The following is a 25,743-nucleotide window of genomic DNA, read 5'->3' as shown; positions in this document are numbered from 1 at the left end:
TTTAAATTCTTCAAAAGCACCCCGTGTCCCTCCTGCAGCTGCGGTAATTCTTGGGCCACGATCCCTCCGAGCCGGAAGAGGAACGTGCTTGGTGCCCCGAGTTCAAAGGCCACGCTCTGCTGGATCACGAGATGGCCGCTCGCCTGCCCACCGGCACCCACGCTGACTCGGTGCTGAGCGCCCCTTCGGGGCTCAGGGCTGCAGCAGCTGGGCATCCGGGCTCACAATCAGCCGGGTGGCCCCGGCCCCGGGAACCTTCCCTCGAGCATCAGCGCATGGGCTCCATTCAGTCCAGGCCCCGCTTCCTTCATCAGCTGGGGAAGCCTCCTCCGCTTCTCTCCTCACCGGCCGGAGGCGGCTCCCCCTCGGCCAGCTCCCCCGCCAGCTCTTCCAGCCGCCCCCGGCCAGCAAGGGGGCTTGTGCTGCGATCGCCCTGGGAGGGGCGCTCGGCCGCGCGGGGGAGGAGGTGCTCGTTCCGCAGCGCGGGCCGAGCGAAACGCCTCGTGCACCAGCGGCAAGCAAGCGGCGTCCCTGGGGGGTGACCCTGCGGGTGCTCGGAGGGGAGACCCTGGGAGGGGGTGCTTCTTGGGCAGGGGTGGCACCTGAAGGGCTGCTCTGCCCCGCGCGAGCCGGGGGGCTCCTCCAGCTGGGCACAGCTGCGGAGAGGCGTCTGAGGCGCGGGAAGACCCTGCAGGTGGTCGGCGGGGGCCTCCGCCAGTGGCTGCTCCTGGGGAGGGCGGATGCTGCAGAGGTGGCGTGGAAGCGCCTGCCCCGGGGCCGGGTCCTCCTCGGACGCCTGGCGGTGGCGCAGCGGCTTCCCCGAGGGCACGCAGCTGTGATGCGCGAGCACGTGCGGGCTGAAGAAGAGCACGCCGCACCGCACACAGGGGTGCGGCCAGAGTTCGGAGTTCCTCTGGAGCAGCTCGATGAGCGCCTGCCACGGGGAGCAGCGGGGGTTCGTCTCGTGCAGGTAGCGCTGCATCGGCTCGGACAGGAACTCTCGCCAGGTGAAGGCGGAGCGGGGCCTGACGTTCGGGAAGAGCTTCTTCAGGGCCACGGCGTGCAGCTCCCGGTGCGTGGCGAGCACGCCGTGCCCGGAAAAGCTCCGCTGGCACCAGCTGCAGGTGAAGGGCCAGCCGGGGACGTGGGTTCTCCGGTGATCCATCAGCTCGCGCAGGGAAAGGAAGTTTCGCGGGCAGCCGTCGCAGCCGTAGGCCGTCCCCGTGGCAGCGTGCGCTCTCCGGTGCTGGGTCATTTCCTGGCGGGTCGGCATCCCCGCCCCACATTCCTCGCAACGGTGGTGCTCGGTGCGCTGGTGGCTCTGCCGGTGTGTGACCTGCAGTGGCCACTGGCTGAATGTGGCCCCACAGGTGGGGCAGGCGAAGGGCTTTGCGTCCCCTGCGTGGACGGGGCCGGGGCGCTTCCTGCGCAGGCGCTGCTGGCAGTCCAGGCAGGTGGCCGGGAGGCGGCCCTCGGGCCCGTGCTGGACCTCCCCGCTGAAGCTCCTGCGGCATTCGACGCACTGAAGCAGCCGGGCCTCCGAGCGGGGCCCTCCGTGGCTCCGCGAGGGCTGCGTCTGGTGGAGGAGCTTCCCACAGTCCACACACGAGTAAGGCCGCTTCAGCCAGCCTCCCGGCCTCACCTTGATGGACGGCGCCCCTGTGCTGGGCTGGCTGCCGCAAGGCGGATCTGGCCCAGGGCTGCGAGCGGAGGTTTTTCCGGACGGGCACGTGAGCGAGCAAGACGTCGCACCGCTGGCATCCTCCTCCCCTGCGGCTCCGTGCTCAGCGAGGGCTGAAACACAGGAACAAAACAGAAGCAACGGCGTTACAAAGGAAGGCGCTGCCCGCAGGGCCGGGTGCGCTCTTGCCCAGCTGACCAGGGGCACCTGCCCTCCAGTCGGGAGCCACAGAAGCCTCGCACGTCGGTGAACATTGGCCGGCAGGCGTGTGAGGCCTTCGTAGCGACTCGAGGGGAGGGCAGGCGCCAGCGACACGGACTGCAGGGGCGGGCCGCTGACTGGTGCCATCTTGCGGACTGCGTTGGCTGCCATTGGGTCTCCGGACCCAATTCAGCCTGCGCCTTTCGCCATTCAAGGCCTAAAGGGAATGCGGAAGTCTGGGGTCCCCCCACCCCGCGTGCGACTCTGATCCAGGTGCTTCCCCCAGTTGCCCTGGTCTTCTAGTCGGGTGGGGTGGGGTGGGGGTTAACTGCGAGGGAGAGGGTCCTTTCGATGCTGCTGCTCAAATAGTGGAATCCCCACCCCAGGCCTGGCATTCCGCGGAGCCTGGTTGCAGGCCGTCCTCTGGGAGAACTGACGGCACGTGAGCAGGACACGGTGCCAGGTGCAGCGCCGTCAGCGTGGCTCGTCCCTCTCTCCCCGAGCAGGACTTGGCCGCCAGGCTAGGAAGGGCATCCCGTAAAACCCTCGGCAGGCGGAGGCAGAAAGAACGTGGGCAGCCCCCAGCCCCCGCTCTTCCCTCTCCTTTGTGACGGGGGGATGCGAACTGCAGCCTGCCAGGCCGTGGGGCACCCCCCAGAGCTTCCCCTCATGCACACCAGCCGGGGCAGCCTGCGGTTTCCCTGCCAGGGCTGGCAGAGGGAGCGTCTCCTGCGCTTTGGCCTCTCGGGAGAAATTGGCCACGGGACCCCTTGGGTGGTGCTGACAAGGAAGAGCCCTAGCTGGGCTGCCATGCAGACGACCCACAGGGCTGCGGGGTGGCACCCACGAAGTCGCGGCTGTGTGTGGACGCACAGAGCTAGAGTTGTGCGGAGAAGACGGAGGCCTGCTTGCAGGCAGGTCCGCAGCTCCCCTACGGGCTGAGCTTTCCGATGCGAGCGGAGCTGGGAGGTGGCCTGCAGTGGGCCAGTTTTTCTCTGCCTCCTGCGAGTGGTGCCAAGCGCCAGTCCAGTCCCTTTATATCCAAAAAGGGGTTCTGTCAATCTAACAGTGATTGTGCGAATGCTCACAAAACTTACTGCTCGCACCTGAGAAATCCAGGAGTAGAAACAGAAGAGTTGGAAGGGGCCAAGACAGAGCAGGCCCCGCTCAACGCAGGCGCCCAAGTTCAACCCTCCCCATCAGACAATGTTCGGCGGCATCCTGAATCCCTTCCCTGGGGGAGAACCCACAGCCTCCCTCGATCGCCCGCTCCTCTGCTGCATCGCTCTACCGGCCGGCAAGTGTCTCCAGGCGTTCGGCCAGACCCGGGCCTCCTGCCACCTCAGCCCATGAATTCTGCATCCTGCACTCTGGGGTGATCAGGAAGAGACCCCAGCCCTTCTCTCTGCAGCAGCCTTCTCAGCACTTGAAGGGGGCTTCCATATCCACTCCCCCCGGTCTTCTCAAGAATAAACAGGCCCAATTCTTCCAGTGTGTCCCGGGGGGCCTTGTTTCCAGCCAGCCGCAGCCTCCTCCGAGCCCTTTCCCATTTGTCCGTCTCCCGCTCACACTGTGATGCCTCGCACCGGACGGCACACTCGGGACGAGGCCTCGCGTGCTCAGCAGAGGGGAAGCAGCACCGCCCGTGGCTTGGAAGTGATCCTTCTAATCACGCAGCCCAACCTGGCATTTGCCTTTCCCAACTGCACTGCGCTGCTGACCCATATTCGGCCTGCGATCTAACGCAGCCCCCAAAGCCTTCTCGCTCGTCGTATCACACACACACGATCCGGATTCTTGCACTGTGGTGCTTTTGCTACCACACGGCTATGGAAAGGGGTGGACTGGGGATGTCCCTAGAGTCCGCTTCCCCGTCGGTGGTAGGACCGCGGGCTGCTTGCGAGTCAAAAGGTGGATTTCCCGTGCTGCCGTGCGGAGGTGCCGAAGCAAGGTTGCATGGGAAGTGTTCTGCTAATTCGGCGCGGCTTCTGGACTGGAAAGAGCGCTTCTCTTTGCCTGTCCACCTGTGCAACCTGTCCTGGGCTCCGCCTCGGCCCCAGGGGGAAAGTCCTGACCGTCTGGGGAGGCTGGGAGCTGCAGCTGAGCGCACCTGCGGGGCGACTGCAGAGTGCAGAAGCCGGAGGTAAGCCGCCGGTCCGATGATGCGATGCATCGGCTGCTTCTGCTCTCGGCCACTGCACTTGCCACGGACGGGCAGAAATCGTGAAACCCCGGGGCACGGGCCTGGCCGAAGGTGCCCTCTGATGGGAGCAACATTTGCAGGGCGGGCCAGGCCACAGCCGGAGTCATGAGCGAACGGGGGCTCTTCAAACATTTTCTTATAATCCCGACCCGTTTACACTTCTCACAGCCCACAAGCAAACAAAGCAGAGAACATTTCCAGAAAAGTTGATTTCAAAACTGATCCCCAGGGAGCTCCCAGCAATGAATAATCGAGCAAAGCCATTTTTCTAAAAACAAAATTACTTTAATAAGATTTCTGTTAACATCCCACCTAACACTAAATGAAGTCACCAGGGGTCAAGATAATCCACTTTTAACAACAATGGACAGAGCTTTTAAAAAGTACAGATAATGTTTACATTGATGTTCAGGGATTTCGGGTTTGTTTTCATCACAAACACGGTACACAGCTAGATGACAAGTTAATATTTATTTGTGACAGCAATGGCTGACTCTCGCGGCAGACAGACCCACGCAATCCCTCGCTCTCGACTGCTTTCTGGCATTTTCTGGTCACCAGTGGAGAGAACTGAAAGATTCCTTGGGAGCAATCCAATGACTTTGGGAGTAGCCTATATTCTCTGCCTGAGGATTAGAGTTTTAGTAGCAGGAGAACTGTAGGATTTTCAGTGACTGAGCTGCACAGACAGTCATTTTAGCTACAGCACCATAAGCCTCTGTTTAAATTTAAAAACTGAAGCCGTACTTTCTTCAAAATCAAAGCAGCCAACGAAGGATAAAAATACAGTATTGTCAATTAGTATTTAATATAAAGTATCAAATAAATACCTGGCTTACAAAATCAAAGTACATTATAAGAACATTTACCAAGTCAACTAAATCAAATCCTTAAAAGGTTTAAAAATAGGAAAGTTGCACTTGGCACTTCAGACGTCCTGTGATTTGGGGTTTTGGGGGCTTCCTTCGGGAGGGCCACAATGCCCAGAAAGACTGCTTTGCACTTGCTAATTGTCTGAACGAGGGGATGGAGGTAACCCTCGCCTCTGATGGTCTTTTACTGGGCACAATACAGGAAAATAGTGAGATGAAGGGCACAACCCAATACATGTTGGCAGAAAAAAATATCCGGGCACATGCTGGGATCGTGGGGCTTGTTCCGTCTATAAAATGCATAGGATTTACCTTCCGTGCTGCTGCGCTTGCGGGTTGGTGTCGTCGGAGTCTGCAGTCCCAGGCCAAACGTGGGGCAGGGCTTTTCCTGTCTAACTTCTGTGAAATATTTTCGTTTCAGGCTCTGCAGTACTCAAATCCTGATAGCCCAGGAAAAATGGGGTGGGGTGGGATTATTCACGGACACTTTCTCCATGGCCTTGCAAGTCACAAGACTGGTTTTTTTGGGGGGGGGGGGGCGACTGCTCTGCAGCGCTGCAAAATACGATCGAACAAGTGGCTGCATTTGCCCTGAGCGATGTCGTGAGGTGGTCCATAAGCACCTTTGGCTTAACTCCCGCGGTCTCATCAGTCACTTCAAGATGGACGCACAGGAGACGGACACCCCGTCAGAGGCACCCACGCCTCCCCCCGTGCGCGCACACACGAGCGCCTGGGACAGAATCTCTGCAGAACAGCATGGCCACCTCCTGCTAGCGCTTGAGCAGCTTCAGAGAGGGATTCCTCCCCAAAAACTTGGGGGGTGGGGGGTGGATATTCCTGCGCAAGGCTCGGTTCATTATCTTAGTGCGTGTGGCTCAAGCACGCCTGGATTTCCATCACCGGCTGACGACCCCCAAGTCCTCCGCATTGGATGCCCGGCCACTCTGCGGCGTCCAAAGGCAGCTTCCGCCGGGCAGCATTTTCACAAGGTCCCGATCCGCCAGACTCCTCACAGCCTGAACAGGCACCGTCCAGCGGTGAGCCTGGGGCAGGAGGCCTCCGCACCCCAAGCCGACCGCCGTGGCTCGGTCTGTCTACCCGACAGAACCAGGCTGGGCCCGGTCTTCGGCTCGGACAGCAGCTCCATCCCACATCTGGGGAGGACTTCCCCCCTTGCTTATTTGACCTGCACGTTCTCTGCAGCTGCGCTGGTGCGAGAAACACGGAACAACAGAGAAGACACTCCAGCAACGCCGCTAGCCTGACCGACGGCCGGGGCCTGAGTGGAAGGGGGAGTCCAGCGTGACCCTGGGGCGGTGCCGCGGACTGCGGGTTCCCGCCTCACGGGCTACATGCGCACCATGCCAAACGGGCAGCGGGGCTCGGGGTCGGTGTGCCAGGCCGGCCGTGCGGCCAAGCCCTTTCTGGGCCCGCCCTGCTTCTTCTGGCACAGCTCGCACAGCCGCAGGTAAGTCATGACCGCTTCGGCGGTGACGTTCTTGTACGTGCGGCTCAGCTCCTTCAGCATCCTGGTCCGGCCTCCGTGGCCGATGGACGCGTGCGCCGCGTGCAGGATGTCAAAGAGGTCCTCGTACTGGACGAAGTGCACCACCTCGGGATGCCCGGGCGAGACGGGCGCCACCAGCTTCTCTTCTGCCCCGACGGTGAGGACGTTGAAGCGCCGCAGCCGGCGGTAATGCTTGCCCTTTTTGCTGCGCAGCCGCTTTGCCTCTTTGACTTCTTCGATCAACGTCCTGTATCGCTGGCGGTTGATGTAGCTGTTGTTGTCCTCCCGTTTGGTGGACAGGATCTCCTCCATCATGTCGTAAAATCGCCCTCGGTGTTGCTCACGCAGTGCATGCTCCACGTCACCATCAGCGGCCGCCCAACTCGGAAAGGGGGCTGGACCTGAGCAAAGAGAAGCGCTTACTCTGCGGGCCCAGACAATTCCTTCTCCGTCCAAAGGGGGAAAGGGCGCCCCGGAATGCGTCAGGCCCGGTCAAGGAGACGGGCCCGCTCAGAGGCAACAGCTTTTCCAGCACGGGGCCTGGCACTTTGCACCCAGACTCGCACCTCAGCAGACGCCCGTGCCGGCACAGGAACCGGCGGCCCGCAGAAATGCTGCTCCAACAGGCAGCGTCCTTCGGGGCCCTGATCCCCCACCTGCCCCACAAAGTCTGCACTGCAGGCCTAAGCCCCAAGCCAACGCTTCACAAGATCCCTTCGCCGGTGAATATATGGGACGACCCACAAGATCTCTCCCCACACTCACGCTTCCACAGACACATCGCGCCGGAGAGGGGAAGGCGGAATACATCTGCTACCAAAGCGACCATCTTTCTCCTGGAAATGACAGATGAGATACGGGGTGCTCTGCAACGCTGCACTGCCACCTCCCGACGGCGCATGCTCTGCCTGGAGATGCCGTGACAAAGGACCCGGGACTGCGCAGGAGCCATCGGGCTGCCCGGAGGCAGGAGGCTCGAGCCTGTGCATTTGCAACTATCCGAGGCGTAAACAACCTAGGCCAGTGATGGCGAACCTTTGAGAGGCCGAGTGCCCAAACTGCAACCCAAATTCCACTCATCGCAAAGTGCCAACACTGCAATAAAACCTGAAAACGGAGGTTTTAATTTCGAAAAAACAGCTCACAGCCCGTCCAAGCAAATATATATACAGATATCCTTGGCAGTGCACTGACTGGCCATGCGAAAGCTCAGACGAGTTGCAGCCAATGAGTCATGGATCGTGATGTCATCACCTGGCGCCGCTACTCCCTTCCGATCATGCGCGTGGCCCCTGTGTGCACTGTTATCTGATGCTCAACTGCTGGGGTGATGCTGGAGCGACTTGGCTCATGTGCTGACAGAGAGGGCTCTGCGGGCCCGCTATAGCACGCATGCCATAGGTTTGCCATCGCTGGCCTAACCCTACCCTGGTGCACACCCCTAACCCTACCATAGGGCTAAAGTTCCATTGAAAAGAGGGTGATTTTGAAAAACCCTTCCTAGAGTAGCTTTTTCTGCGCAGCTCATTATTTCTGCCCATTCTACACACATCCCAACCATCAAAATCATGCCAGGACACCTCGTTTTTCTAACCCTAATCCAATGATGGTGAACCTTTTAGAGACCGAGTGCCCAAACTGCAACCCAAACCCCACTTATTTATCGCAAAGCGCCAACACTGCAATCAAACCCAAATACTGAGGATTTTGTTTAGAAAAAAAAACTTCACAGCCAGTCCAAGCAAATACATACATATCTTTGGCAGTGCACTGACCGGCCATGCGAAAGCTCAGACGAGTGGTGGCTAATGAGTCGCGGCTCGTGACATCATCACCTGGCGCCACTACTCCCTTCCGAGCATGCGCAGGGCCCCTGTGTGCGCTGTTATCCGCTGCTCGGCTGCTGGGGCGATGCCGGGGCGGCTTGGCTCACGTGCCGACAGAGAGGGCTCTGTGTGACCACTTTGGCGTGCGTGCCAGAGGTCTGCCACCTGTGGCCTACGCTGTGGTGGAGGGCAGACGTGTCCCTAGGCTTCAACACTGGGAAAGGATTCCACACTATAAACAATGAAACAAGCTGCCTCGGGAAGTCAAGGAAACTCCTAAAGGGCTTCTGCGGAAGAGAGCAGTCAATAAAGCTGCCGGCAGGTGCTCCTATTTTGCCTCTGGGCTGGGCTAGAACTGGTCCAAGATCCCAGTGCGCCGCATGCATTTCCACATCCAAGCCAAGCCTTGGCCGATCGCTAGTGTGCCGCCGCCTCCCGCAGATCCCCGTCTGCTGATGAACTTGCGTCCTCCGCACCTCTCCCGTAACCCGCACAGCGGAAGCTGTTGCCTCGCCAAACGTGAGGCAGGACAGGCAGGTGGAAACAGGGCGACGTGTCGCCCAGCGATCGTGAAGCTACTCGCAAGCGCAAGCGTTTTAAATCGTTTGGAGTATGCACACAGCGCCAGCCAGTGACTTGCGAATTCAGGTGTTGCTGTCACAGGCCTGGGATGACACGGGCTGCAGCGAAGCGAGTCCTCTGCAGCCTTCCAGATGCTACAACATTCTAGCACCACAACGCAATATGCACGGGGGCACAAGAGGAAGCAGAAAGGCTGGGGCGGGGGTCGCTAGCAGCGCTGGAAGCCAAGCGAGGAATCCTGCAATCCTGCAGCTAGAAGAGGTCCCCAGCAGAACCTGTGGACATCGGAAGTGCGGAACATGGGGCCGGGAATTAGTTGGATGCCAGGGAGAGAGGAGAAAGACGGCCGGCCCGCGTGTGGTTCTAACAGCTCGCATCATCGCGAGAACGCACTGGCAACTCCGAGCCTCTCAGAGCAAGCCATCCCGCTCCCATAACGGCGCACGGGCCAGAGGTGGCTGCCACAGCACCATCCCGCTTCGGATTCCCCAGCGATGGGGTGGAGGGTCAGGGTTCCCCGTGACACTGCGGCCTTGGCTAAACTGGCCCGCTCTGAACTCGTTCCGTCTTCGGCTGGCGTTCTGGAAATCCCCGCCCCGTCGGATGCCAAAGACACAGCAGCTGACTTGGCGAAATCACTGCCAACAGGTGGGAAGCTGTGGAAACTTGAGACTGCTTCAACGGCTGCATGGCACCTGAGCCAGCGCGGATGCACATGTTTCCAGAGAAGGAGCCCCGAGGCCTCTTCTTAGCTGAAGTCCACTTCCTCACCTGCGACGCAGAACAGAGGAGGCGGCCTGCTCTCCTGGCAGCAACCACACGGTTCTGCCACAGCACCAACCGAGCCTCGTGCAGCGGACTGAGTCTGCGCAGCCACGCACGGAGCGAGAAACCCATCGTCCACAGGCTACCAGTGAGCAAGAGGGACCGAGAATGCCTCCGCTGCAGCAACCCCGCACCAGTTCTCCGAGACGTGGCATGCTCCTCCCAGCCCCAGTGCAGATCGCGCTCCTCAAGCGAAGGCAGGCTCCCGAGAGCCCCTCTGCGTGTGACTGGAAGGCTGAGCTGCCATGCCCAGACCCTGCAAGCATCCATCTCGAGGGCAGCGGGACAACTGCCCCTCCAGCCGGCCGGCTCCCTTGCACGCAGCTCGCTGCCCAGTCGAGGGAGCTCCCCGGCCTGCCTGGGTGCCAGGAGCTGAGGGGACAGTGGTGCGGAGCCGGGCGCCGCTGGGGAACGGAGGGATGAACGAGGCCGAGAGAGAACAGCTCGGCCACGGAGAAGGCAGCGGAGGGCGTTCTCAGGCGCATGCGCTGCTTCTCGCGTTCCTGCCCCCTTTCCAAGTGCCCTTTATCGAGCTACGTTGAAAATGAGTGGCGCTGGAAGCGTCTATCTAAAGGCCAACGACATTCATGGATACAAACACGACACAGCCGTGCCCCTAGCTCCCTCTTTCGGAAGGCACTGAGGCAATATTGGCAGCATTGTAATTAGAGAAGTAAATATTCCGCTTTGCTCCTTCAGTGGTCTAGAAAGTTTTACCTGCAAATTACCTTCCCGTGTAGAGCAAACAAGAACTAACATTTTTATAGCAGCCCAGCACTTTCGGGACTTTAAACTAATCCAGCACACCGCCCTTTCCATGTGTTCCTAGGAATCCTCTTTAGACTTTTAGCACTATTAAAGTTTACATTTCTCCTGAAGCAACACTATACAGATGTTCACATTTTCTAAAACTGGGGAAATATTTTCTTGCTAAGATATATATTCCAAGAGTTTCTTCCCTCTAAAATGGAATTTTGGCAGGAAATTGGCACGTTCAGTTGAGCATATAAGAAGGGATTCTGCTAAACTTAAAAGAATGCCTTCTTTCAAAGAGCAGGCTAGTCTGTGCCACTTAATGACGCTTGGATTGGATCTCCTTCTGTTGTGCTTTAAGTGGAAGGTGCTTCAGCTACAGTTTTATGCTGGTTGAGTTTGGGATGGAATTTTATTTTTGCTGTAACTGAATTTTTTGCATTTTTACCACCTCAAGTGACATGTTGTTTGGCAAAGATGCAACAAACAACATTTAAAAGAGAAATAAAATAGATGACTTGCTACGGAGCATAACACGAGAGACAATGCAATGTCCGTACCTGCGCACTGAGAAGCGATTTGCGATGAACGCAATGCTGCTCGTTCCCAAGGAGCAGGCAGGGCGCTGCATCCCCGGGGGTATTTGTTCCTCTCCATTTTGCTTATGAGCAAACAGAAAAAAAGAACGGGGGGAGGGATGCTGAATGCCCAGATGTACTATTAAGAAGTCAACATGTTTCCAAAGGTACAACTAATATTTTCATAGAAGAAGATATGAACAGGAAAACCTGCAGCAAAAATTCTTTTTGTGCTCTCAAAGAAGAATATAGGAAATGATGCCATTGCAAAACATCAAGCTTCCTTCTCTCTTAAAAAACCCCCTCAGTGGAAAACAAATATGTGTACTGCACTAAAAGACTATCAAGAATAAGCCAGAATTTAGATTAGTATCCAGAATAACTATTTAGGAAAGGAAATTACGTGTGCAGCATTTGATTCTCATGCTCAAGCGTGCTTAAATCGGGAATGCTTTTACCTCCAGTCTTCCTGCGCTAACCAAGTTTTTATCAATATAACTTGCCTCTCCCCAAGCTACACTGGAGTTTATTCGGACCAAGCAGGTTCATTTAGCAATGATGAATACAGTACTGGACATCGGGCAAATTCCTTCTGCCCTGAAGTCGCCAGGCCTGTCCAAAGCCTCCCACCATGAAGACGACACCTCTTACGGAGAGCGGGGCAAAGCTGGCCCAGGAGCCAGCCTGACCCTGCCGGAATCTGGCAGGCCTCCGCCGGCCCAGCGCTGCCCCTTAAACGGAGCCAAGCACTCCAACCCTTCTCATGGGAATACGCGCAAGACTTCCGGGCGCTTGAATCCCAAGACGAGCACATGAAGCGGAACAGTGGATCTTCTCTGGGCCAGAAGTCCAGGTGCTGTTTGCCCCAGGGTTCGCTCAGCTCTCAGTTATGTGCTCAAACAACCCACCAGGCAGGCAGTGAAGGGGGCAACCGATACGGAGATCAAGGCACGGACAGGGACGCCAGGACCCGAGACGGCTCAGCTGAATGCAGGGTACGATCCATGCATGTTTCCAGGCGCCAGGCCTTCCGCTCCCCATTCGTAGCCGGAGAGACATCTTGATTCCACCCTGCACAAGATGGGCCTGCAAGTCTACTCGCTGCGGAACAATCCAGCAGAAAGAATGACACAGTTTTTCCCAGTCCTTAAAATGTCAGCAGTCATTCTTCCCCTGGCAGAAATGCTAAAAACGCTTCATTCTGTTCTTTGGCATTTGCTGACACCGTGACGGCCACCCTCGGCCTGCGCCCGCCCCTGAATCATCCGCTCACGGGAGAATCACCATCCGGCTTTTGCATCCGGATATTCGAGGTGCTGCCAGCAGCTTGCTGGCTCCTTCGCTCAGGCTTAAACTGGGCCTGAGGGCAAATCCTGCTCTGCTGCCGCGCTGAATTATGTCACCTAATAAAAGCCAGGGAAGCGTTCCTCAACAGCGAGGTGGGAGGCGCGCCGACCAGGCAGTCCATGTTGGTACTCGCACTGCCATTTGTGGAAGAACGGCACACAGCTTGCCGGAAAAAGCGGGCACTCCATAGTCAGGTCTTCCCAAAACACTCGTTGCAAAGGTCCCGGTTCTGCCGGCGGCCAGTGGCACCTGCAGGTTCGCTCAGTGGCTTCAGGGAGGGACTTGCCCCGCCGAGCTCCTGCTCCTGCTCCCGATGGGATCCTGCCTGTTCAGAGCGGGGGGGCCTCGGCGGTCCGGGCTTCCTCTGGACGGTCACAAGGGCAGGTGGGGAGCGGCTGCAGCCACCATGTTCCCCTACATACACAGCACGTCCTTTCCTCGGGTTCAGAGGTCCTGCTCTGGCAGAGCCGGAGGGAGCAGGCCGCTCTCCCATTCGGAGAAGGTCCTCCTGCCGGGAGCCACGGGTCCTCCTTTGAGCGAGCGCCAGCCACAGGCCTTCTCCTCGCAAAACACCCTTTATTGCCTCTGAATACGAATCTCTTTCTCGAACCCGGCCTGCTGATTTCCTCCAGCAGCTCTCCTTACGAAGAAGTTTGTGTTCATCACGGCCCGACCCCTCCTGCAGGCGCGCTCGCCTCCGCTCAGCTCTCTGCTCGCCCAGCCGGGCCTCTCGCCTCTGCTGGCGGCTTGCTCAGAGGGGAAGAGCTGGTCCACGTGGGGAGGCACCCACCCCCAGCAACCCCTCCCTCTGGCCAAGCACCCAGACCGTTCCCAGGCTCCGCTCAGCACGGAGAAGCTGCCCCTCTGAGGCGCTCGTTCCCTCCTCCTGCTCAGGTTGCCTCCGAGGCCCCTGAGCCGACACAGGCGCCCCAATCTCACCGAGACGGCCCTCACCTTCCGATCGGCATCCGTGGCACGGCTGGCATCCCGTGGGGACGCCTGCCTCAGCCCGCCACCCTTCTTGCACTCAACCAGTGCAAAACTCCGCTGTACCGACGATAGGAGAGCGCGCTCCACACCAGGGCCAAGGTGTGCAAGAAGTAGCTTATTTGGCACAGACCGGGATACAGCGAACAGGGCGTGTGTCCAGGCAAGGTCCTCACGAGCAGCCAGAGGCACAGGGTGCTATCCAAAATGCGAAAGAGACGTGTGGCTTTGAAAGCGGAGGAGCTGCTCTTTCCGCCTGCTGCTGAAACTGCTGCACCAGGACGCGGCCAGTTTTGCCTGCCCCTGCCCTGCAGGCATACGGCATTTTGCTGGATCCTGGCCATGGTCGATTGATTTCACCTGTAGCTAATCCTGGGGTTGCCTATTAGTCAGGACGGGGTCCCCATGCAGGGAAAGCTGTACGAGGCGAGACTGAGGGAGCTGGGTCATTCCAGCCTGGAGGAGAGGAGACTCAGGGGACCTGTTGGCGACATGCAGGTATGTGAGGGGCTGCCATGCAGAGGTGGGTCCTGACCGTTTTCCCCCCGCGGCAGGAATGGAGCAAAGCTCAGGGAACCCAGGTTCCATCTGGATGCCAGGAAGCACTTCCTGACAGTCAGGACCCCGAGGGTGTGGAATGGGCTTCCACGGGAGATCGCTGAGGCCCCATTGGTGTGGGTGTTCAAGGACAGGCTGGACATGCACATGGCGGGCATGTCATGAGTGGAGCCAGCTGGAGCTGGGGGTCAGACTAGATGGCCCGGGGAACCCCTTCTGAGTCACTCTTTTTCTATGTAATATGAGTGATTGCACAGGTCAGTTTCCAATTATCTCCTCTAGGAAGGCAATGCTTGCCATACGGGCATTTAAGGCTTTTTCAGCTTCTAAAAAATGGAATCCAAACCATTTTTTAGATTCCACAGCTAAAACAGAGGGTCATGTGAAGTGTGCCATTCTAATCCACTCAGAACTATAAAGCATAAAAATGTTTTAATAAATAAATAAATAAATAAAAAACTATTAGAACCTTGAAGCAGGAGAGTCCATAATTCAATGTATGCCCCTCTTGTTATGAAATACTATCTAACTCTGAGCAGGAACTCGATTTGCCAAGTAGGAACCATCTTCCTATTCCTTGCCGAGAGAGCTTCAAAAGTCTTGGGATTGTTTGAGCTCAGGGAGAGGCTGCAGGACAGGGTTCCGAGATGCCCAAAGCCCTCGCTACGGCAGCGGCCTGGCATCCTGCAAAGGGTTAGGACAGAAGCCCGATGCGCCTCGGGCACCGTGGCCAGAGGCCAGCCACGAGGAGAGCCACAGGCTGGAACATCCCGAGGGCACCCGGCCGCCTACAGCTGCAGGGCTCCAAGGAACCATGTGCTGCCTCTGAACAGCCCGCAAATACAACACAACTCATCACAACCGGGGGACTAATGTCCATCCAGCTCCCTGCGAACTTTTCACTCAATTCCAGATCATATATGCATGAGCCAAGCAACTGATCCCCACACGGAATGCTGTGGGGCCCCACTGCTGATAGATCTCCATCCACAGACTGCCAATATATTCCTTACCTCTGTTTTCTGACCTTCTACTAGTTCCTGATCCATCCGAGGACCTCTGCTTTTATTTCGTGACTGCTACGTTCGCTCAAGAACATTTGGCGGAGGGTTCTGACAACAGAGCCAGCTGCCTGGGGAGGTGGGGGGCTCTCCCGCGCTGGAGGCATTCAAGAAGCGACTGGACAGTCCTCAGAGAGGGGTGGTGGGACTTGGCCGTCCTGCACTGAGCGATGGCCCCCTGGCCCCTTCCAACTCTTCTATTCTATGATTCTATGAGGAGCCAAGCCGATCCTTGCTCAGAGCACCCAGGTTACATGTTTACTGATGCGCTCAAAGAACCCCAAAAGGTGAGTGAGGCGGGACTTAAGCCTTTGTGGTAGCAACGTTGATTCTTTTTCGGCACAGCTGTCCTCCTCTATGCTCACTAATTCTGTATTATTAATACTTTCAACTATTTTACCTGGAATAGACATTAAGCCAACCCGACGGTTATTTCCCAGGTTCCCTGGGAACTCTCATTAAAACACTGACCATCCTCCAAGCACACAGGGGCCGATCTATGGGACATGGACATACTGTTGTAAGAAGAACAACCATTTGATATTTGACTTTAATAATGCTAGGATGGCTACCACCTGGGCCTGGTGACTTACTAACTTCCAATTTATCCATAAGGTGGGGAACTGCATCCTTTTTCACCACCACATTCCCAGTTCCTCAGACTCCCTTCGTGAGAACATCACTTCAGCTACAGGCCTCTGTCCTGTGCAGTGCAAACATACGGAAACAGATGTTCAGCTTTTCCGCAGATGCCTCCTCTTCCTTGAGTGTTTCTAACCCCGTTACTGTCCTGCCTTCCGGCCTAGCGGATTTCCCGCCTCTCTCGTTTTTGAAACGTTCTTTATGGTTGGGCTTGACGCGGTTAGTGACGCTCTCCTGAAAATGCAGCGAGGTGAAACTCGAGCACCCCAAACAGGGAGAGGGCAACTGCTACCAGCTCCACCTCGGGAAGGGGCCCGATGGCCTCCTGGCCCTGCGGGTCGGCACGCTGCCACTGACTGCGGACCCTTCCAGGCGCAGCCCTGCTTTCCGACACGCTCGCCTCAGGATTTGGCTGCACGCTCAGACTCCGGGACGGGCGCTGGCGAGGCATGGCGCTGCGGCTCGCACGGCGGGGAAGAGAAGCCAGGGCTGGGCCGGAAACGCTGCCATCGCAAGCCTCTGTGGAGGAACTGCAGCCCCACCCAAAGGAACGTCCGGCAGCCCCACGCCCAGGACCCAAAGCCTTCCTTCCGCTACTCACCAGAACTGGGGCCTTCGCCAAGGAACCCGGGCTCCTGCACACGGGGGCCCTCCTGACGTCCCAGGACGTGTCCTTCGCTGACTGCGACACTCTGACACGCTGTCCAGGGAAAAGAAGCATTACACCAGCAGCCCTCCCATTCCCTCCTCTGTAGTACTCAAAGCACTAACATCTTTTTAAGGAGCTCCTTAGGAACTAGTCTGGAAAAGCTGACACTGATTAAAATCTGCTGCCCGTCACCTTCTGGCAGGTGCCTTTGAGTGTCCCCCTGTCCCCCCGAACCTGTCACATCCCAGAGTATTCACAAGTTACCCTGGGCAAAAGGACAGCTCCTGGCTAGAGCAGAAGAACTGGCAGCCCGACCGAGCAGGGGCGTCGATGGCGAGGTGGGCAGAGCTGGGACCGAGTTGTCCAGAAGGCAAGAGGGCAGACCACGCCAAGGCCACGGGATCCTCCAGGCCGTGCCCGCCACGCCTTCCCCTTAGTCTGCACCCTGAACCCTCTGGATAGGGTGGGCAACCATCACATGAGTAATTGTAAGAGCACTAAATTCGCCTTCTCAGGGATCTGAACCATGAAAATGAGGGCACAGCCAAAAACCTATCAGGAAGGGACAGGCTATCTGTGGGAACAAGGTTTCAGGTTAATTTCCAGGAAATCCGAAGCAATGCAATGCCATTTCTCGCTGCCTGGGACCACATTCTTCACTAAGCTTCACCGTCCGCGAGTGCCCGGACAGACAAGCCAACAAACGGGAAATGGCCAGGGACATCAAGCTCGAACGGATTAAATGCAACCACGAAGTCATTCGTGCTGCCAGAGCGAACCACGATTTACCCCTGTACACCCCACCTATATTCCAAGAGGTCGAATGCGAGACCCACCCAGGTGAGCCTCGTGGCCGGTCTCCTCTTCGCGGGAGCCTCCTGGCCCGACACGCACCTCTTCCACTTCCTCTTTGACCCACGGGGATGCTCCCACGACGCCCAGCGGGGAACCTGTGCACAGAAGAAAAGAAGGACCGGGTGTTCCTCTTCCCGCTTGCAGAACTCTCACACGGGGCCTGGGGACAGGAGACCACGCCGCCCCACGTGGCCGGAGGGGGGCATGTGGCCAGAAGGGGAGGGCTGGGAAGCTAAATGGCAGTGGGTGCAAGAGGGAAGCAGGAACAAGCACAGCAAGAGCAGGGATGAAGGAAGTGGTGGCCGGCACTAGGCTAAAATGCACAGAGAGGTGGGAGAGAGGAGCTAGAGAGAGGGAGGCCAGGGAAGCACAGGGTGACGGGAAAGTGCACGCCGAACTCCAGCAACAGACACGGAGTGCGTTGCCTGAGACCGGGCCGGGGAGCATGCAGGGGAGCGACAGAGGCAGGCCCCACCCGAACGAGGCACCTCGGCACCCCCAGCTGCCACGGAAGCACCGACAGAAGGGAAACCACAGGCACCATAAATGTGGCCGCATCTCCGCCTCCTCATGCTCTTCCCCCATAGCCTTCTCCCCTATCCCTGCTTTCTAATAACCCAGTGATCAAGTCAAGGAACGCGCTTTCCGGAACGTGAGCCGAACAGCCAAGAAGCCAGCACTGCAGCTTGGGTACGTACGCACGTGACAGCTGCCCCTCTTCTCTTCAGGGGGCTTCATGTCCCCTTTCGGTGGTCCACCCGCTTCTTGTTTCAGCCACAAAGAAACATCTACTGGGGCAGCAGGGGGCGCTGAAGGGAGGAGGGGAAATCCTGGGCGTTACTGCCTGCCTCTGACTGGCACTCACGCATGAAACGTGCACTGCTATCTCAGGACGCCACCAAGGCGTGCAAATCCCGTACTCTGGCTGCGTGTAAGCACCTTTCCTTGCACCCCAACGCAGGCCACACGGCACTGCAAGAACACCCCCGTTTTCACGGCTGCCCAAGATGATTTGGAGGAAACAAAGAAACAGAGCACGTCAGAAGGGGCCTCCCAGGCCATCTAGTCGGACCCTGGCTATCATCTCTGGTAGTCTTCATACAAGTTGAAGGCCATGCGGCCCTGGGATGCCTTCAGGAAAGTATTCTGGCTTTTGGACACTAGGAAAGCTCATGGCATGGTCTGCTGAACCTTACAACCTCCTCGCCATTGTTCTAGCAGGGCCCACACAAAGCCTCGCTGTACTCCCTGCCAGGAGAAGATGCGATTAAAAGATCACCCAGAACCGGGGGGGGCGGGTACAAACGGGGTGAGGAAGGCCAAGTGACAGTGGTGCCAAGATACAAGACCAAAGCAGCAAAAATGCTGGAAAAACAGACATTCTGAACAGTGTGAAGCACCAGCGATTTTCAGATCAGGCAAAGAGCAAAGCCCCAACGGGAAGAAGCCTCTACTGTGCAATGCAAACATCACGTCTGCTCAACTCCTCCCACAAAAATAATCTTTGCATGGACCTGAACACGGCGGAGGGTGCACCTTGCCATGCAACCTCCACGGGCAATTAATGTTCCAACACTGCTCCTTAAAACGGGCACCGGAAACAGTCACCTCCTATGTCCCGCCTTCACCCTCAGGCTGAGGGAAACATCCCTGCTATGAGAAGACGGCCAAGTGATTCCAGAGGAAGAGATCGTAGGTCTCAAGGTCTGCGCTTGAAGTTTACGAATGTACCTGCATCGAGGGGTCCACAGACGCTGCTCCGTTCGGAATCCCCAGGCACCTTCTCACACAGTTCCCGCCCTTGTTCAATCCGGGTCAGGATCTCGGGCTTGGCCACCACATAGTCTGTTGAGCAGACGGTTGGAGAAGCAAGAGCTGACCATGTGCCAAGCATCAGTACAGCGAGGTGCATATGAGCACCCCAGACGTTCAACTTAATAGGGCTGCCCGGTAACGTGAAGACGAGGCCAGGACCCTACGGGACGGGTGCTGCGAAAGGCGCTTGCTCCCCCGTGGTACGAGGCCAAAGAAAGATCCAGGGTCCGGACACCCTCCAAGGCCGCAAGCAAGCAGCTTTCCCAGCCTCGCCACCATTCACTTTTAAGGCGGTGAAATTAATCCGCGGCCTTCAACGCAGACACACTCGGGCTTTGGCTAGGCTGTGCCTTGTCGTTCAAAAAGCCAAACCTCAAACCACCCCCGTGGGCTTGCGGGCACACGAGTGCATTTCACAGCCAGACTGCGGCTGCTTCCTGGGAGCCATTCTGGAGAACCCAGTATTCTGGCATCCCAGGAAGCCCTGGCTTTCCTTCGCCTGCCCCCATGAAACTGTGTGGGGCACAGGTGTGCGGGAAGAGGTCGACAGGTAGTCCAGCCCCACCTCTGGAAAAGGCTCCCCAGCGCAGGACCCCTGGGGCCCTCAATGCGATCATTTCAGCACCGAGCAAAGGCAGTTCTGTTTTCCAAACATTTTAGTAATTAAATAATTTTATTGATGGTTTCAGCCTACCATGCATGCTTAAAATGATCTTAGCTAATGATCAAAATAGTCGATTGTCAAAATTGCATTGTTTCTGTATTGCATTCACCACCCAGAAAGTCCTATGGAGCACCGTTTGTAAAATGAATGAATGAATGATATGTTCTCTGGGTTGAACAGGCATTTCTATGCAAACTCAGAGAGTAAGTATTCATATATTTTACTTAAAATGCTTTTATACGGTAGGTCTTCAAAAGCGGGTTCTCTTGCCAGCTACAGTGCTGGCTTTCCAGATCCAGATGTGCTGATCCACCAGCGTAAATAAGAATGGTCACAGTCTGCAATCTATTGTTTAAAATCTTAAAATAGTGCACAAATCTTCACATCTTAAAATAGCACACAAATCTTCACATCTTAAAATAGCGCACAAATCTTCACATCTTAAAATAGCGCACAGGATTGCGGAAAGCCAGACAAATCTCACCCAGCGAGACCAGCAGCTCATAGTTGCTTCTCATGACGGTCTTGTACAGCTCCTTCTGCAGCTCGTCCAGGTTCTGCCATTCCTGCTCGTTAAAGTGCACTGAAAGGTCATCAAATGTCACTGGAACCTGGACGGAAAAGCCAGAGTTACAGGTGCAGGGCACGCGTGCCTCCCAAGTCCCTTCTCCCCCAGTGGAAGCTGAGAAAATCTACCAGGCCGTGTTGGGGAAATAGAAGAAGAGGTGGAGCTTTGTCCAGCCTTCTCTGACATAAAGGCCCTTTGCAGCTTGTAATCTCACTGAAGGCAGAGCGGATGACCCAAGCCACTAAGCCCTTCCGAAGGGCATCAGCTGCTCAGGCATCCAGGGGTGGGGGGCGAGGCAGCACGCATGGCTGCTCCCCAGGAAAAGATAGGTGCTTTTACCCCCCACAACTTCACGGCAAGCACAACAGGACAAGGCGACATCTTGGGAAGGAGCAAAGATTTCCGCACTGCTGTCCGTGTCCTGGGAATCACTTCTGCTTTTAGCAGAGGAGAAAACTTGCCTGCAAGTCTCCAGAATCCGCTCCCTTCACAGCGGCCTGGTCTCTGTGACTGCAAAATGATTAAAGAGGAGGCAGCCCCATCTGCTCGATGTCTGAGCAGCTTTAATGCAACGGGGAGGAATCCTCCCTACTTGACAGATCCCCCAGCCTCTCCTGCGACCACAGGGACCCCGAGCCGTTGCCTTCGCACACACAGCAAACCTGAAGTATTCTGGCTAGCGCAGTGTCTGCTTTGGACCCACAGCCAGCCAGCATGCCCAACCTTGGGTGTCTCCCCCTTAGCGCTGGGGGGGAACCGCAGGATCCAGAAGTTCCGGTTCTTCAGCAGGTTCTCCACATTCTCCAGCCTCCTCTGCAGCTGCCCGTACTCCTCGATCAGGGTCCCCAGGGCGGCCCACCTGCTCTCCAGCTGGCTCTCCACTTCCGCTGTGGTCTTCTGGCAGCCCACCAGCTTCTTCTCTGCTGCCCCCATCCTGCCCTCCAGGCGCATCAAGCGCACGCTGTGGGCATCCACCGTCTTGCCCATGGCCTGGACTGCAGCCGCCGCTGCCCACACGGAAGCGCCTGTCGTTTGCACCTGCATCTCCCGCGTCGCTGCCTGCTCGGGGCGCGCAGGGGGACGGGCACGCGGGGGGGGGCCTCGCCTCGGCCTCACACTCCATGGCCTGTTTTGCGAAGGCAGAAAAGTCAGCTGTCGTCTTGCATTTCACCTGACATTTGTGGCGTTCAGACGGTGCCTCCCCTTCCCCCACGACTGCTCAACTCTCTCCTTCCACGGAAATGTCAGCGACGGCAGCGTCTTCGGATCGGGAAGCAGTGTGGGGGAAGGGGGTGCAGAAACGCCACGATTTAATGGGCAACTGGTACTAAACCAGCATAGTTTAGAGACAGGCAGCAGAGACAGGGAACTGACAGCTTGGGGATTACGTTACCCCCAGCTAACCTCCCACCAGCTTTATTGTGTACCAGAGAGAGAGAGAGGGAGAGGGAGAGGGAGAGGGAGAGGGAGAGGGAGGGAGGGAGAACACAGAATTTCTATGATCGCCCATCTTCTCCTCTAAAAACCCTGACACTAGCGATTCACGAGCCATGCGAGTGATATGGTCTGCCGATCCTGCAAGCTTCTGCCAAAATAAACTTAAGTCTTTAAATTAACACGATGCACTTCCATTCCAGGAAGGTCTTATCTATGCTACTATAAACCTATAATATGAATAATCATATAGACTCATTCACCCAGTCCTGGATCAAAAACCGTATCAAGAACAATGCCATTTTTACACTGGCAGACCCCAGTTTAGCAACGGAAAGCAACCCCCCTTTCCTAAAACTGAAGTGCAGGTACTTCATGTTAACTCTCCCGAAGTGCGTATGCCTGAGCCCGTCACCAAGGCCACCAGAAACAGCGCAAGAGCCTAACCACCTCTTCCCAGCCCCCACACACAATACTGCTTTGCCTCACTGCAAGAAAAATCAGAGCAAATTTTAATTAGGGACTCGAGCCACATTATGCATTGATGCTTCCATGCAGCCTGAAGTGCCTGATCCTGCCTCATCTTGGAAGCTAAGCAGGGTCAGGCCTGGGCAGAAGTGGGATGGCCAACTTGAGTGTATGATTCTGTGATTATTGCTGTCAACTACCTAGAGAGCTTTGGCTATGGGCAGTATAAAAATGTAATAATAATAATAATGCTTAACTTATTTTACCACCTTTTGTAACGGACACGCTGTGTGTTATTTATACTGACATTTTTTAAATGTTACAACTTTTGAGAATTAAAAATTCAGCTGCCATACCCCCAAAGGGTTTTTGTATATGTGCAAAATATCAAAGTGCAGCAACATGTGACGTTACACTGCTCCCTGCCCCACACTGTGGATTCCCCACACCCCCGGTGCCAATGTGCATGCACTGCAGCCGCTGCTCCTGATTTGCCCTCCAAAGACTTCGCTCTTGGGCTACAACCGTACTTCGACAGCAATTATTTATTTAAGTTCTGTACTGCACATTAGCCAAAGCTCCTGGGAATTAAACCCCCAAATGATACACAAAATTTAAAGCAACTTAAGCAGCTAAAAGCTATTTCAATAAAATGATACGCCTGTTAAAAAGCAGGTGATACTATTAAACATCTGGAAGAATAAAAGGTAAAGGTTTCCCCTTGACGTTAAGCCCAGTCATGCCTGACTCTTGAGGGTGGTGCTCATCTCCGTTTCCTGGCCGAGGGAGCCGGCATTTGTCCGCAGACAGTCTCCGTGGCCATGTGGCCGGCATGGCTAAACACCAAAGTGCACGGAACACTGTTACCTGCCCACCAAAGTGGCACCTCTTCATCTACTTGCAATTGCATGCTTTCAAACTGCAAGGCTGGCAGGAGCTGGGACGGAGCCCGGAAGCTCACCCCGCTGTGCGGATTCGAACCGGCGATCTTTCGATCTACCAGCCCAGCAGCACAGCGGTTTAAACCACTGCGCCACCTGCAGTCCCTCTGGAAGCACAGGGCAGTCTTAACTGGCACTGAAAAGATTAGTGTTGGTGCCACGTGGGCCTCAGGGGGGAAATCATTCCATGATGAGCAGGGTGGCCACCACCGAGAAGCCCGTCCCTCTGCCGCCATCTTCCGCACATTCCTTGGAGGTGGCACTCCGAGGAAGGGCTCAGATGTGCTTGCAGGCAAGAGGTCGGTTCAGTGGTGCTTCATCAGGGATCGCAGTCCCAGGCCAGGTAAGGCTTTGCACAACTATGCACTTCTGAACCATTGTCAAGGTCAGGGCACCTTGAGAGTTAGCAGAAGCAGGTACGGCGCACCAGGGCCACCGCTAGCCGGTCGGAAGCTACTGTGTGCCACTGGGGAAGATACTGCTCCTCCTCGAGCACCTCGAACGCCCAGCGGGTCGAGGAGAAGCCCAAGCCACAGATCTCCTCCCGACACACCAGTCTGAGGACTGGCTCCCACTGGGGCGCCTGGCCGGCCACCGTGGGCACCGCGCACCGGGAGTTCGCTCCAACGCGGCACGGCTTGCGTCCTCAGGCCCGGGAGGGGCCGTCGTTGCGATACGGTGCGCGCCACTGCACCATGCGGCCCGGCTGGGGGCCGATGCCGGGAGCCGAGGGAGCCCGCGCAGCACCTGGCCCGCGGGAAGCGCTCCTCGCCCGGGGGAGCGGCAGCCCCGCCCCGCCCCGCCCCGCCCCGCGCCGGCTTGCTTGCCCTGCGGGCGCAGGAAATGCCGCCTCTTTGCAGACGTTAACCGCGGAGGGTTTCGCCAAGCCGCCGGGGCACCGCGGGGCTCGGGCGCCCGGTCCCGCCGCGCCGGCCACGGGCTCCCTCGGCTTCGGGCGCCTCGCGGGGCCCCGTGCGGACCGAGACGAGCCCGGGCGGCGCGGGAAGGACCGGCGGGCGGGCGCCTCACCTGCACCGGCGCTGCGCGGGGACCGAGGCGTCCGGCGGCCGAGGGCGGGCAGACGGGCGGGGAGCCAGGCGCGCGTGCGCAGCAAGGGCCGTGACGCCGCCGCGCCGCGGCTTCCGGTAGGGCGCGCCGCGGCTTCCGGCCAGCCTCGCGCCGCAGCGCCACCCGCAGGAGGGAGGAGCGCGGTGCTGCTGCGCGCGATCCTCGCCCCCCCCCCCCGCCCTCCGCGCGCTTCTCCTCAGCCGGCGCGCGGCATCCGGAGAAAACGCGTTGCGCGGGAAGGCGGGCGCGCGCACGCGCATTCCCTGGCACGGACTCTTGACCCGTCGTTGCCTAAACACACAGGACGCGATGCACTTAGTGCCGAGAATGCGGAGCATCCACGCAAGAGCCGGCGCGGCGCCGCGGTCCAGAGCTGGGGCTGGGGCTCCGGCGACCTGGGTTCGAGTCCCCGCTCGGCCACGGAGCCTTTGGGCCAGCCACAGCCGCTCAGCCCAGCCTACCTCGCAGGGGTGTTGTTGTGGGGACAAGATGGAGGAGGAGGAGGTAAGCTGCCTTGAGCCCTTGGCAGGAAAAGGCAGGATAGAAGTCACAATATGAATAAATAAATATTTCAGAAGATGCTCAAAGTCCACCTGCTGCTGTCGGGCATCCTCAGCTCGTCTCCGGGTTCCGGCAGCCCACGAAGGGAAGCCCCGCTCAGCGCCAGAGCCAGGCCAGCTCTTAGTCGCCCTCCCTCTGCTTCTCCCGCGCCCGACGCGTTCTAGCACGCTTTCCTCCAGGTAGTCCCACCTTCTCCAGACGTGAGCAGGTATGACGGCTTCTGCTCCGTCCCTTTTCCTTCCAGGAAAAGTTCCGGCTGGACTTGATTCAGCGCCCACTCGCTTGGTCCGGGGTGCCTGCAGAGCGCTCCTCCAGCGCCATGCATCGATTCTGAAGGTGTCCATCGGTCCCTGCCAGCTTTCTTCACTGCCCAGACAGAGTAACTGGGAATACAAGACAGTGCGTGTTCTTGGCCTGGGTTTCCGTGAAACATCCCGACACTGGATTATCTTTTCTGGTTCCTTCACTGCTCTCCTTCCCGATCCCCATCTTCTTCACTTTCCTGCCTGCAGTCTCCCAGTGAATTGACCCCCCAGCCCGGGTACATGAAATAATTCACAATGTCAACGTCTTCACTGTTGACAGTAAAGTCCCGTAATTCTTCTCTAGCTGTCATTTTTGGTTTCTTAGTGTTCAGCAGCAGTCCTGCTTTTGCTCTTCTCGACTCATCGCTACTTTCTGCTGGTAAGATGGTAGCGCCTGCTTATCTTATATTATTGATGTGCTTATCTTATATTATTGATGTGCCTTCGGCCAGGTTTTACTCCTCCTCCTCCTGATCTCAATTCAGCTTTATGAAATGCTCTGTGTAGAGATTGAACAGATAGGGAGATGAAATACACCCTTGTCTGATGCCAGCATCTGCCTTATCTTCTAACGCCAACATGGATCATTGGGCCCTGCTTAATGATCTGAACAGCAGCTTCAGGAAATTCTTTTTAGAATTCCTGCGTAAAAACTATATGCGGTATTATGTTGCAAATCCAGTTCCAGCTAGCTACAGGGCCATCTCCATGTCTCAGGTTGGCACCTAATGTGATTGACCATGTGGCCTAGCTCCAAAAGAGGAAAACAGCCAACGTCCCTACGTCTTT

At 57.1% G+C, this 25,743-nt stretch overlaps 1 protein-coding gene across 4 annotated transcripts; it reads right to left on the bottom strand.

Moving 5' to 3' along the window:
* LOC123017867 (zinc finger protein 398-like) lies at nt 1-24,096 on the bottom strand. Of its 4 annotated transcripts, none has more exons than XM_044419500.1 (8): nt 24,050-24,096; nt 20,901-21,303; nt 20,094-20,220; nt 18,862-18,975; nt 17,829-17,939; nt 17,112-17,225; nt 16,228-16,326; nt 1-1,794 (listed from the first exon to the last, which is right to left on the bottom strand). In XM_044419500.1, exons 2-8 carry the CDS (start codon nt 21,219-21,221, stop codon nt 311-313), a joined length of 2,370 nt encoding a protein of 789 aa, XP_044275435.1. In that variant the 5' UTR covers nt 21,222-21,303; nt 24,050-24,096; the 3' UTR covers nt 1-310. The 4 variants fall into 4 exon arrangements, with proteins under 4 accessions (XP_044275435.1, XP_044275437.1, XP_044275436.1 ...); XM_044419503.1 differs by lacking the exon at nt 1-1,794 and adding an exon at nt 4,349-6,868; XM_044419502.1 differs by lacking the exon at nt 17,829-17,939.
* Between the last annotated feature and the right edge of the window lie 1,647 nt (nt 24,097-25,743).

The sequence above is a fragment of the Varanus komodoensis genome, unplaced genomic scaffold, assembly GCF_004798865.1.
Source record: "Varanus komodoensis strain SLA01 unplaced genomic scaffold, ASM479886v1 scaffold104, whole genome shotgun sequence".
Taxonomy (NCBI): Eukaryota; Metazoa; Chordata; class Lepidosauria; order Squamata; family Varanidae; genus Varanus; species Varanus komodoensis.
This window is presented reverse-complemented; position numbering and strand designations above follow the sequence as displayed.